At 37.0% G+C, this 14,834-nt stretch overlaps 1 protein-coding gene across 2 annotated transcripts in view; it reads right to left on the reverse strand.

Annotated features, from left to right (window-relative positions):
• The window catches only part of TSNAX (translin associated factor X), a 38,559-nt gene that overhangs the window by 16,245 nt on the left and 7,480 nt on the right, over positions 1-14,834 (reverse strand). For both annotated transcript variants that reach the window (XM_003824479.5, XM_055102317.2), the window contains exons 3-4: positions 12,942-13,056; positions 7,647-7,777 (exon numbers count right to left, since the gene is read on the reverse strand). In XM_003824479.5, coding sequence (XP_003824527.1) covers positions 7,647-7,777; positions 12,942-13,056 — 246 coding nt within the window. The remainder of the gene's footprint in view (positions 1-7,646; positions 7,778-12,941; positions 13,057-14,834) is intronic.

Genomic DNA, 14,834 nt, shown 5'->3' on the forward strand with positions numbered 1-14,834 from the left:
CCTCTAGCTGCAGTGCACAAACCAAAAAGTATCTGTTATGGACTGAACTGGGCTGCCCCAAATATGTTGATCATATGTTGAAGCCCTAACCTCTAGTACCTGAGAATGTGAGTAATTGCAGACAAGGTCTTTAAAGAGGGGATTAAGTTAAAATTAGTCCATTGAGGTGTACTTTTATCGAATATGACTGGTGACATAAGGAAATATTAGGACACACAGAGACAACAGGATGTGTGTGCACGTGTGCACAAGGCCATGTGAAGACCCAGGGAAAAGATAGCCATCTGCATGTCATGGAAAGAGACCTCAGGGGACATCAAATTTGCCAACACCTCGATCTCAGACTGAGGCCTCCAGAACTGCAAGACAATAAATTTCTGTTTAAGCCACCCAGTCTGTGGTATTTTATTATGACAGGCCTAGTAAACTAATATAGTATCTTGGAATCAGTGCACCTTTGGCTTCTGAGATAAACCACATGTGCTGAAATTTGTATTATTAATTTTACTACTCATCACAGTTGACAATATACTACTTACCAACAAACAAAGAAGGATGTATTTCTATTTTAACAACAAACATGGCCACAATAATGCATCAGGCTGCTTATCTTTTCCTACTTCTCCCACTGTCATCCTACTGCCAAATAATGAGCACGACCCAAACCATGAATTAATCTAACTTTCTGCCTCATTCATTCCTATTGCTATACAGAAAGGATTATATTTATTGCTCAGGTAAACTTTCAAAAATGATTAACAGCAACTATTAAATATTCCTGGTTAAGTTCCCATCCCCATTACACTCACATTCATTCTTTTATTTTTATTTTTGGGCTGGGGGCGGGGACGGAGTCTCACTCTGTCTCCCAGGCTGGAGTGCAGTGGTGCAATCTCGGCTCATTGCAACCTCCGCCTCCTGGGTTCAAGCAATTCTCCTGCCTCAGGTGAACGCCACCATGTCCAGCTAATTTTTGTATTTTTAGTAGACACGGGGTTTCATCACTTTGGTCAGGCTGGTCTCGAACTCCTGACCTTGTGATCCGCCCACCTCAGCCTCCCAAAGTGCTGGGATTACAGGCGTGAGCCATCAGAGTCATTCTTAAATCTCCAGTCTCCCATCAATTCCATACCATTTCCCCACCACATCCCCTTTTCTCAGCACATGACAGGAAAATGGAAGTGACTGAGCAAGAATTTTCTCAATTCCCTACCTCTATACCCATCTGTAACCACCCATCTGTAACTGCCCATCTGGGAAGAGGGAGCTGTCCTGTCATACAAGGCTTAAGCTCTGGATCCCATCCTCAGGTCTTGATTATTCAGGGATATTATTCCCTTAAATATTATATTGTATTTCCTTTAGTTAAGGTTCCCAGCCTTTGGTTTTATTCTCACTCTACACTCTCCTTAGACAATCTTATCCATGTCTTTAAAATTAACTACAATTTATAAGCTCATGACTCCAAGGCTGTAACTGCAGATGCATCCTGAGTTCTCTAGACCTATGTATCAAATTGCCTCCTAGGCAGCAACCTGTACGTCCTAAGATTTCCAATTAATTTTTCCAAAACCCATTCCACCTTCCTGTTTTCTCCTCTTAACAAATATCATTCCTATTCATCCAGTTGGCCAAACCAGAAACCTAAAGGCATCCCTAGACTATTCCCTTTATGCTTTTTAAAAATAAACTGTCTTCTAAAAACATGCCCATTCCTCTCTATTCCCACTGCTAACGCCAAACTTGAGGCCCTATTCATTTCACTCCAAGAAGGACCACTACAACTGCCTCACCTCTCTGCCTCTAGCTTCCCACTGAATAAAATATGATAATGGCAAAACAGAAAGCAGAGACTTGAAGGGAGGATGTCCTAGGTTCTAAAGCTAAGTCTCTTGCGAGCAGTGTGAACTGAGTTAAGTTTACTCATTTTACTGTGCTCCAATTTTCTCATCTGTAAAGTGCAGGCATCTGTTTACATAGTAGGGTTTATACAGAATAATGTATCAGTGTCTGGTATAAGGGCCCTTTGTATCTGTTTACTAAATTAAACTATGAGAAGAATAAAATAAGAATTACTGCCATTAATTTTTGTTAGACAATATTTTATAATGTCTTTAAAGAAAGCAATGGTGGCCAGGCGCGGTGGCTCATGCCTGTAATCCCAGCACTTTGGGAGGCCAAGGCGGGCGGATCACGGAGATCAAGACCATCCTGGCTAACATGGTGAAACCCTGTCTCTACTAAAAATACAAAAAATTAGCCAGGCGTGGTAGCGGACGCCTGTAGTCCCAGCTACTCGGGAAGCTGAGGCAGGAGAATGGCATGAACCTGGGAGGCGGAGCTTGCAGTGAGCCAAGATCGTGCCACTGCACTCCAGCCTGGGCGACAAAGTGAGACTGTCTCAAAAAAAAAAAAAAAAAAAAGAAAGCAATGGTTTTTTGTTCCTTGGATTTCTTTTCCCTTTTATTAGCTTACAATTGAAAGGGGCTGTTATTCTTCTAAAATGTTATCCTAAGTCAATATGTACTACAATTCTCAAATACTTTTTGGTTTGCTAAGAAGTAACAGCAAATTGGCTGGGCACGGTGGCTCATGCCTGTAATCCCAGCACTTTGGGAGGCCAATGTGGGTGGATCAGTTGAGGTCAGGAGTTTGAGACCAGCCTGGTCAACATAGTGAAACCCCACCTCTACTAAAAATACAAAAATTAGCTGGGCATGGTGGCATTTGCCTGTAGTCCCAGCTACTCGGGAAGCTGAGGCAGGAGAATGGCGTGAACCCAGGAGGCGGAGCTTGCAGTGAGCCGAGATCACGCCACTGCACTCCAGCCTGGGCGACAGAGTGAGACTCCATCTCAAAAAAAAAAGAAAAAAAAAAGAAAAAGACTTTGGCTTTAGATAAAACAGTTTAAAGCACTAGATACTAGCTATCAGAGATGGATAATAGTCTAGCAGAAAGTCTATCAGAGTAGATGAAACAAGTCGGATTCCAATTCCAATACTATCACTCACCTCATTTACAAAATTAGGTAGTAGAACTAAAAGTCTTCTCACCAGTTATAAAATCACTTTCAAACAGACAAATGAATGCTTTCAAACAAAAGAAAAATCTATTCAGAAAAAAATGTTAAATCAATCAACAGACATATACTTGAATTTTCTATTACACCAAAAGAACATCAAATTACCATATCAGGCAGAGAAAAATTAACTATTCATCAAACATATTTTGCTTTCCTTGGCACGCACAGAGACCGTATTTCCCATTCTTCCTTAAGGCTGGTGTGGCCATGTGACTAGCCAACAAAATGTGGGCAGAAGTGCTCCATGCCACTTCCAGGGCTGGTGCATAAAATCCTCAGGTACCATCCCCCACTCCTCCCTTTTCCACAATCTGTCAGCTCTATGTTGACGCCCTGGCTCATCTTGGAAATTATGTACTGGTAACAGCAGAGCCCCAGAGAGCATGGATCTGTGAATAACTAAGTGGGCAGAGCACACTCAAACTACCACTACAAAGCCTGGTCTTCAAGAGAGAAAGATAACGATTTCTATTTTGTTAAGTCACTGCAACGTCACAGTTTATTAATCTGTTTCTGCACTTAGCTTTACCTTAACTAACCAACATCTCTGATACTTCTCTCTTAATCTCACTCATTAACAGATAAATTCAATTTTTAGCTATATTATTCCATCCACTACACTCTTCCTACTGTTACTCCAAAAGCCTACAGAGATTCACATCATAGTTCATTTTTCCAGTGGGCACTCACAATTTTGCCAATATGCTGAACCTACATCGAATTTCTCTGTACTGCTATAGTAGCTTTGGAACTTCCCTAAACATTAATATTGATCCTATTCCTGCTAGTATGTCTAAGAAATAGCTCCTGGAAACTTGCTTTCTTTGGGAAGAAACAAAAAACAGTAAAATATAAACTCGTGAAAGCAAATCATCAGATAAAGCATATGGCTGAACAACAACAAAAAGCCTTTTAAAATTAGTTTTGTTCTTCATTCTTTTCAACATTTGTATTTATGGAGACTTATTAGGTGTCTGGGATATATAAAGTGAAAAACAGGAATGAAATCTTTGTAGAGATCTATAGAGTCTACATTCTAGTAAGGGAAAGAGAGATAATGAAGAAATATAATATATAAAGAGATTACACATTAGAAGTTGAGAAGTGCTATGAAAAAAGGGCCACAGTGTGTGCTGGGTTTATGAGGAAAACCTCAGTATTTGGGGTAAGCAAAATAAAGCCTTTCCTAGGAGTTAGGTTGTAAAGTTAAGAGGTAAATGAAATCCATGTGGGAAGAAACCAATGGTACCACGTGCTAGCTTATGACCCTGAGCATAACTTGTGAGCCTCAATCTCCCCGCCTGTGAAGTGGTAAAAATATCTATGATTTAGAGGTATTGCAAAAACCTATGAGATTGTGAATATAAAGAATAATGGCTAAAAACATATCTTAACTGGCCCAAAACATCCACTTTACCCATCATTCACATTCTTGGATAAAAGAATTAAAACATTAATTAGGATATAAACTTAGTTTTGTGTACTGAAATGTCTCAAAAAATGACAATTCTTATCATTATCAGTGATATAAACTAAAGAAAAAAACACGTATTTTTTCTTTGAAATGGAGGACATTTCCCCCAAACTGTTAATTTTTCAACAAGAGGGAAAAAAAAAAAATGACAGGACACAAATTTTTTTTTAAGTGACTTATTTCAAGCAGCTAATTATTTGTTCATTTGTTTAACCATCCCTTGGGACAATCTGTAATCTACTCTGATAAGAAATGTGTAGAAAACAGACCTGACGTTTTGTTGTTGTTCAATTATTAGGATACTCAATGTTTGAGCTCACACAAGTATCCCTTAGGGAAATGCTCTGCGTGCCATTAGCACTATTCTTAATGAGGAAAAGCACAGAACTCCTTTAGTTCATTGCCAGAATTGTTTTATCTTCAAGTCAAAAGAACAACTATTTGGAGTAATACCAAAACAAGCATTTAACAATTACAAGCAGCAAGCTATTCATAAGCATCATATTGTTAATGCTAATCCAATTATAAATAACCTTATTTTATCAAATAAAATATCTTTCAGCAAAATTTTCGGTCCTAGACACCTCTTTACTTGACTGCTTTATTCCTTAACTTTAAGAAAAAACATCTTTATTGCTTCAATTCAAAGAACCTCATTTTAAAGACTTTTTACAGAAAAGATACAGAAAATTCTTCATTATTTTAATCCATGAGTAAGTTATCTTCAAAGGAAACTTACAAATCATAAACGAAGGCCTAAAAGAGACCACTGTGCTTATAATAATCCTCAATGATACAGTGAAGTAGGAAAATCTGAAGATCTATCATTCCCATTTTCTTAATGTCCTATCTTTCCAAGAGTACAGCACTTCCTTCCTGCATTAGGAAATACTCTACTGAATATTTCCCTTTCACCTTTTTCTCTCCATTTCTCTGTTCTGTAAGACAATGTACAGCTTTCTAGGTTGCTTTTGGTATCATTATCTGTATGGTCTTGGCCCTTATTTAAACTCTTTATCTTTATACTTCACTGATGCATGAGGACATACAAAATAGAACTACTGGGCCAAATACAGCAAATCTGAAATGTCCCATATGTCCCACAGATATTTGGGGAACTTGATGTTGTCACAATTAGTAGAGCCTAATCATGCACTAATAAGGAATTGAGAAGTTTAAACATGAAAAACTTTTTCACACATGAGGCACCAACATTGTGGGGAAAATATGTGAATTTTTACTAAAATACAAGTTTTAAGCAGACTGAAGTCCAAAGTGAGAACTACTGTGATCAGCTTTTATTACATTTATTAACTGTCATAAATTTTTGCAAGATAGGCATACTACATGATGATGTGATAGAAAAAATGATAAAGATTATGGAAGTTATTCAAACTCTTGCCTTTAGTCATTCAGGTTAATAGGATACTTAGGAAAAGCTGTAGAATTGGATTTCTGTTTAATACAGACATTTAGACTGTACTGCTGCTTCAGTTCAAGCACTTTCCAGAAACTAAGAGACCTAACTTGGTCCCCCACCACCACCAACACTACCACCCAGTAGCCCTCAAGATTACACACGCATACCTAACTTATGTATAGCAGGACTACTCTGTCTGAAATCTTTTCCTGCTATGAATCTATCTGTAGTATGGTCACAGCTACTACTATGAAGATATTCTCATGTTTTCTGCCAAGCTTGATTTACCTTTTACTTCACCCTTCTTCCCACCAGTACTTCTGATCCTCTCTCCCACTCCAGCCAAATCTGTCACACTTTACAGGTTGTGCCACTTTACAGCAAACTAAATTCATGAAGTCATCTTTATTGTGTGTGCTATTATTAAAAAATCAAACAAACCCCTGATATTAATAAATTATGATGGCAGACTGTATTTCATTTGGTAATATGTTATAATGACTCCTCACAGAACTGTTTTACACTTCAGTTTCCAACAATGCACCCTCAGTTTTAACTAATGTATGCTGGTACTTTCTCTTACCCATATTAGAAGACATATCAACATTTCTGAAAAAACAAGTGCTGAAATTATAAACGTTTAGGCTAAAACTGGGTATTCGTATTAAGCAGATACCAAATAAACTCATTTCCCAGTCTTCCTGCAAATCTTAGGGTACTGATATTGAGCATTCCTAATCCAAAAATCCTAAATCCGAAATGGTCCAAAATCCAAAACGTTTTGAGTGCTGACACGATGCTCAAAGGTCATGCTTAAAAGAAATGCTCATTGGAGCATTTCAGGTTTCTGGATTAGAGATGCTCAAGCAGTAAACTGTGAATATTTCAACACTCAAAATCTGAAACACTTCTGTTCCCAAGCATTTTGGATAAGGGATACTGAACCTGTATCTGAATTATCTAGTATCTGTCCTATCAATGAACCCACATTAGAAAAAGAAGAGGAAAGAACCAAGCACTTTATACATTTATTCAATTTATTTGAAAATAATGATAACCACCAAGATCCAGTATACCCTCAAATTTTTTTTTTTTTTTTTTGAGACGGAGTCTTGTGCTGACGCCCAGGCTGGAGTGCAGTGGTGCGATCTCAGCTCACTGCAACCTCCACCTCCCGGGTTCAAGTGATTCTCCTGCCTCAGTCTCCGGAGTAGCTGGGATTACAGGTGCCTGCCACCGCACCTGGCTAAGTTTTGTATTTTTTAGTTGAGTCAGGGTTTCACCATCTTGGCCAGGCTGGTCTCGAACTCCCGACCTGGTGATCCACCTGCCTCGGCCTCCCAAAGTGCTGGGATTACAGGCGTGAGCCACCACGGAGATGTGCCCTGTCTGAACACATCCTACATACTCAAGAATAAAGTTCATCCTATTAAATCTGTGTTCTCAAATACTTTATTAAAATCAATCAATGACCATCACTACACTGTTAAAAAAAAAAACATAAAGCCAACTTGACTTTGGATTACTTCTATATTACTACAAAGTTGCAGTTCTTTAAAAGCCAGTATTATTATTTCATCAGGTGTCACTTAAAATTCATGCAACTCACATGTTAATCATGTAGCACACCATTTAAAATATATATTACCCTGAAACAAACCTAGACTTACCTGTAGTAATGGCTCGATGGAACTGATGCATATCTTCCCCTGATAGCTCTTGGGCTACCTGGAATATCTTTTGTCTGACACCATCCAATTTAATTTCTGATTCAGTCAATATATCTTCCATATCAGGAGCACTATGATGAAGATATTGGGAACTTTTAGAACATCAGATGCTTTAATAGTGAAAAACTAAAATAACCTAATTATCAACATAGGGCTAAATATTGTATGCATTCATATACTTCTAACTCAAAACTACTCAAAACTATTCATAGTATGGAGAACATGAAAATGCTATTAACACACTGTTAAGTGGAAAAAGTATACAAAAATTATATGTTTACTATAACTAAGAAAAATTTTGTTCATAAAAATATGATATATGGATAGATGTCTGCTTTCAGTAAGGGCAGAGTAATGTGGACTGGATTTATCCTCCCTCCTTAAACAACTAAAAAGAAAAAATAAATACAGAAAACAATGGTTACAGACACTGGACTACAGGCAGCATGGAGCAGTGATCCCTGGGGAAAGGGAGGAGAACAACATATACCCTCTGACTGCCCCATCTTATTGCCTGGAAAGCTTCCAAGTGACAGTACAGAGACAGGAAACTTAGGTGGAGCCTGGGAGTCAGCCTGAGTAGAAAAGGAGTTGGGAGTTTTGGGGGATCGAGACAGCTAAAATTTGCAGAGCAGAGTAACAATGAGGAGAAAGCTGTATAAACAGAGAGCTTCAGAGATTTATAGAAGCAACCTCCTCAAGTCTTCAGTTGAGTACTGATCAGTGCAGGCATGTGAGGAAACTACCTAAGGCTGGAAAAAGAATTGTCCAAAGTGAGCAGGCAGAACAATCCCCTTAGTTCACAGAGCCGGAAAGAACTGATTTATCATCAGCAGATTGACACTACAAAAAATATTAAAAGAAGTTCTTTAGGCAAAAGGAAAATGATACCAGATAAAAATCTGAATCTATACACAAAGGAATGTACATTTACAAAAATTGGTAAATGTGGATAATTAAATATTTTTATTTTTAAATCATACTGTTTAAAGTAAAAATCATAACATATTGTGGAAACAACAAAAGTAGAAATAACATGAATCACAATAGTAGCACAAAAGGCCAAGCTAGTAGAGGGGAAATGGAAAAGGAAGTATAAGATTTTTATACCATATGCGAAGTGATAAGTAGTCCTTACTTTGCATGGTACTGTGTTAACTGAAACTTGGGTACATCAACACTGTGACCTTCACTGGCAAGGTAACTGTTACCAAAAAATCATGCGAAGTGAAAAGATTCTTATATGCACAAATTTTAGTAAACACAGTATTGTACAAAGTGAGAATAGTTGACAATAAGATATATATTATGAACCGTAAAACAATCACTACAAAAACAAAACAAAAAAGGCAGAGCTAATAAGCCTACAAATAAGATAAAATGGGATCATAAAAAATTATCCAAAATAAGGCAGGAAGGAGAGAAGAATAGATGGTAGATTTAATTATAACCATAGCAATAACTGCATTAAATGTAAACGGTCTAAACACCTGCACTAACAAGCAGAGATTTTCAGAATGGATTTTTAAAAAGCAAGAGAGACAAGAAATCCATGTTAAATATAAACACAAATAGATTAAAAATAAAAGGATGAAAAGATATACGTTCTAATAATAATCAAAAGAAACAGGAGTAGCTGTATTAACACCAAATTTTGGGCGAAGCCTATATCCAGGGATACCATCATAATGATAAAGGGTCAATTCATTAAATGCATAACAATCCTAAATATTAATGTACCAAATAAAAGAGCTTCAAGATACTTGAAGAAAAAACTGATAGGACTTCAAGGAGAAAGTCAAATCTACAATTATCGTCAAGAGAGGTCACCCTCTTTCTCTCTCTCAATAACTGATAGAGCGAGTGTACAGAAAATCATAAGGAAATAAGTGACGCGAACAACACTATCAGCCAATCTGACTTAATTACACCTAACAATAGCAGAATACACGCTCTTCAAGTGCACACACAACATTTACCAGATAGACCATATCCTGGGCCAAAATTAAGGCTCCATAAATTTAAAAGGATTCAAATTATAGAAAGTATGTTCTCTGACCACATGAAATTAAATTAGAAATCAGTATCAGAAAGTCGTCTGGAAAACTCCCAAAATATTTCGACACAAAATAACATACTTAAATTATTCTTGGGTCAAAGGTGAAATCAAAATGAAAATTAGCACCAATAAATTTCAAAACTTAGAGGAAATGGCAAATTCCTTGAAAGACACAAACTACTGAAGCTCACTGAAGAAGAGTTATCTATGTCTATTCAAATAATTTTGTAGTTAAAATACATGAGGTCCTCTCACAACAGTTTTTCAGCTTTCAGCTGTACTGTGACTGGCTCATTTCTTTCATAGTTTTTTTTTTTTTTTTTTTTTTGAGACAGAGTCCTATTCTGTCACCCAGGCTGGATTGCAGTGGCACAATTCTGAGTTCAAGCAACCTCCGCTTCCTGAGCTCAAGCAATTCTCCTGCCTCAGCCTCCTGAGTAGCTGGGATGCCACCAAGCCCGGCTAATTTTTATATTTTCAGTAGAGACAGGGTTTCGCCATGTTGGCCAGGCTGGTCTCAAACTCCTGACCTCAAGTGATCTGCCTGCCTTGGCCTCCCAAAGTGCTGGAATTACAGGCATGAGCCTCCGCATCCAGCCTCTTTCATGAAGTATTTTTGCTTTCCTGAAGTTTCTAATATTTCTAAAGTTTCTATTTTTTCTTAAGTTTCTTATTTTTCTGAAGTCTATTATTTTCTCAGTTTACTAGTCAAAACTGTATGAACAGTATGATCACAACTATGATAAAAAATAGTGCACAAAAAAAGAAATCTGCTAGTTGATAGAGGCTATCTTTGGGTACTACAGACTGATTTGTCTCATTAAGTAGCTTTACCTTTCTGCCATTCGTAATTTTTCTAAAGACTACCATTTTCTAAGTTTACTATAATGAGCATTTATTTTTTGGTGGAAAAATATTTAAAAGATGACTTCACACAGTAACGCAGATTTTTCTAAAATATTAAGGTCTCCTGTCATATTCCTATTACAGGTTGAGCATCCCTAATCTGAAAATCCGAAATCCAAAATGCTCCAAAATCCAAAACTTTCTTAGCAACAAGACACTCAAAGGAAATGCTCACAAGAGCACTTCAGATTTCAGATTTCCAGATAAGGGATGCTCAACCCATACATTATCTGCAAGTATTCCAAAATCCGAAATCCAAAACACTTCTAGTCCCAAGCATTTAGGATACTCAATCTGTATGTTTTTCTTTATATTATTGCTTTTGTTATTTATATTACTGCTGAATATTGATGGCAATTGTTTTAGAATTGTAATAAGTACTAAAAAAAAGTGTCCATAATTAATCAGAACAGTATTGCTTCTTTCGATAATACAAGCCTTATTATGTACAAGCTATCTAAGAATGATATGAGAAAACAAGCAAAAACTAATTTTACACAGTCAGGTAAGAAAAAGAAAATGTTAACAGTGCCATATTTCAATAAATCTATGTATGGCAAATTAGATTCCATTTAATGAAGTAAAAATTAAAATGTGAGAATTATCTTAAAAGTTTCATGTTACTGAACGGAATACTTCAGTATCTTTTTTTTTTTTTTGAGACAGGGTCTCATTCTGTCGCCCAGGCTGGGGTACAGTGGCACAAACATGGCTCACTGCAGCCTTGACCACCTGGACTCAATCAATCCTCCTGCCTCAGTCTCCTGAGCAGCTGGGACTACACTTGCGTACCACCATCTCCAGCTAGTTTTTTGTATTTTTTGTAGAGATGGGGTTTTGCCATGTTGCCCATACAGGTGTGAGCCACTATGCCCGGGCAATAATATCTTCAATAATGAAAATCTAATAAATTATATGTGGTCTTCCCTACATTCTTTCTGTGACATATAGTATAAAACCAATCACAGCTACCCTTCTGGAGACATCTGGAATTTGTAACAACAATCCGTCTTCAGAAGCTGGACTAAAACACGTAAGCTGGGGAGTTTGTAGGGTAGATACTATTCTACCTCTCGTGAAACAGAAAGGCAAAGGAATCAGGTCAAATGAATTATGAAGCAAACAAAGAAGCAAAGATGGAAGATGGAGATCCTCAGCTGCTCATAAGATAGTGCTGAATCTTGGGAAGTTCTAATTTTTCTGAAGTCTACTATTTTCTCAGTTTACTAGTCAAAACTGTATGAACAATATGATCACAACTGTAATAAAAAATAGTGCATAAAATAAGAAATCTGCTGGTTGATAGTGGCTTTTTTTATAATTAATTTCCCCGTTCTGCTTAGACTAGTTTAAGTTAGTTTCTTTTACTTGCAATCACGAAGTCTATCAAATACACAAAGCCTGCGTAGAAAAATAAAATAGTAAAGTCCTAGAGAAAAAAAATGTAAACAAAAGTCACAAAACTGAAACAGGAACTTTCGAAAAAGAATTAAGTAGTCAACAGTATCATATGCTACAAAAATGTAAAATAAGAAAACGGAGACTTAATAATATGAAGGTAACAAGGGCATTTCAATAATTGTGAGGCAGAAAGCCAGATTGCCATGAGTTCAAAAATGAACGAGAAAATAGGTTATGCAGATTTTAACATTTATCTAATATTAAAATTTTCACACATATCATCCAAATAAAGTTTAATGTAACAGGCTCTAACAATCAAAATATTTCATACATTTTCACAGACAATAGCTATATCTTAATGAATAATCTTAACACAAAATCCCTAGCTGCTCTGAATTTTTCTTTCTTAAGTCCACCCAACCCCTACAGACTTTTCCTTTTTTTTTTTTTTTGAGACAGGGTCTGGCTTAGTCGCCCAGGCTAGAGTGCGGTGGTGGGATCTCGGCACACTGCAGCCTCTGCCTCCCAGGCTCAAGCAAGCCTCCCACCTCAGCCTCCCAAGTAGCTGGGATGATAGGCATGCACCACCAATCCCGCCTAATTTTTGTATTTTTAGTAGAGACAGGGTTTCACCATGTTGCCCAGGCTGGTCTCGACCTCCTGAGCTCAAGTGATCGGCCCGCCTTGGCCTCCCAAAGTGCTGAGATTACAGGCATGCGCCACCACACCCAGCTGGGACCTATTTTTATTAAAATATTAACTCTTAAGTTGTACCTGCTGCTGATGTCTTCTAATCCTCACACTCAAAGCCACAGAATATTCTAATAGCTAGTATCAAACTGTAATAAATTCTAAAGATGCTTACTCACCTTGTAATCCTATGGAGGAGAAAAATTGTCCTTTTACTTTCAACAGTTATATCCCGACTAAGTTTCACAAGTCTCTCGTATTTGTCATGCCTTGCATCAAGTTCCTGCTGAAATGCTAAAAACACATTATTATGATCATAAGTATGTATATTCTATACTCAAAGCCTACCAAACAATATTTTTAAGATGTATGTCACATAGGCTGGGTGCGGTGGCTCACGTCTGTAATCTCAGCACTTTGGGAGGGCACGGTAGGTGGATCACGAGGTCAAGAGATCAAGACCATCCTGGCCTAGACGGTGAAACCCCGTCTCTACTAAAAATAAAACAATTAGCTGGGCATGGTGGCACGCGCCTGTAGTCCCAGCTACTCGGGAGGTTGAGGCAGAAGAATCGCTTGAACCCCGGAGGTGGAGGTTGCAGTGAGTCGAGATCAAGTCACTGCACTCCAGCCTGGTGACAGAGCGAGACTCCATCTCAAAAAAAAGAAAAAAAAAAAAGATGTCACAATGTAAATGCAGACAATGACTGCAGTCACCTGACTTCATTCAGAAGTAGAACACGATGGTAATGACACTAATTCTCAAAACACAAAAAGGTGATTATAAACAATCTCTAGCATCTACTGACTCTAGTGTTAATTGTCAAATATCCTAGGTATACATCACTAACAGAGCTAAAGTAGCTCAAGAGGTCCACTTAATGTTCCCAGATTTCTAAACCTTTAAAACTAAATATCTAATAATTTCTGTAAATGCCAACAACGCACAGCAGCTCACAAATTCCTGAATCCTTGAAGATTTTCTAAAAATCTGTCAATTGTAGTAAGGTAGCACGTGTATATTAAAAAGAACATAAAACAACTTCTTAAAAGTGAGTGCCACAGTATGTGTATTGTATCTTAATTTTTTAAAAAGCTACCAAATTACATCACATTTAAATACTAAGTAAAAATCTAGTTAGCCCGTTTATTTTAGAAAGTACATAATCTCAAATTTACTGTTTTACCATGTAGTAATATTGCATACATAAGCATAATATACTTCAGAAATATTATTTTCAGAAAGATTAGTAAAGAGGAAAAAAGGAAAAATGACTGAAAATAGACAATCACTACATGAGTTAGTTTTGTTATAACTAGAGAACTAGATCATAAAGTAGTTCTGCAATCAATAGAAAGCTGTGGCAGAGTTCATCTGAAAATGATCAGTAAGAAACATCAAAATTTAATTAGGCTGGAAAAAAGTCAGCTGAAAATTGAGTTAGTCAGGATGTTAGAAATCTAGGAAGAGAACTGAAAGTAGGAGAAAATGAAGAAGAGTTCCTGAGATCGATGAAAGGCTGAACGCAGGCTGTGGTGTCCAATTCTTACATACTATCTTCGAAGACTCAACACTTCCACATAGAATTAATCTTCAACCTGTCAAATTGTTATGGACACAAATCTCCCATAACATAATATTACATTAAGAAAAGATTTCCTCCCCACTTTCATACATCCTTTTCCTTACAGAACAAAGCATTTTCACAATTCTAACATGTCTTGCCTTCAGGAAAATTTTCATACATTTGTCTCCTTAAATGTCAGCACTTTGATTCCTTATAGTTACTGTTTTCTCCTTACCTGTATTCTATCAGCACTTAATGCTGAATGGAATACTTTTATTTATATCTATTACATATAATTGCCAATCTGCTTACCTTTTATGCTAACTTAAGTTTCATCTATTCTGCTTAATTTGTTTTAGTCTCGAATATTGAGACTCAAAGAATTTTACCTTGGTAAACTTTTTACAGAAAGCTTAACTTGAGACTGCCAAACAAAAACAGTGTTTTAAGTTGTTTAAAAGAACAAAAAGTTTTCATTATACCACTATCAGATGTTTCAGCCTC

The sequence above is a fragment of the Pan paniscus genome, chromosome 1 (genome assembly GCF_029289425.2).
Source record: "Pan paniscus chromosome 1, NHGRI_mPanPan1-v2.0_pri, whole genome shotgun sequence".
Taxonomy (NCBI): domain Eukaryota; kingdom Metazoa; phylum Chordata; class Mammalia; order Primates; family Hominidae; genus Pan; species Pan paniscus.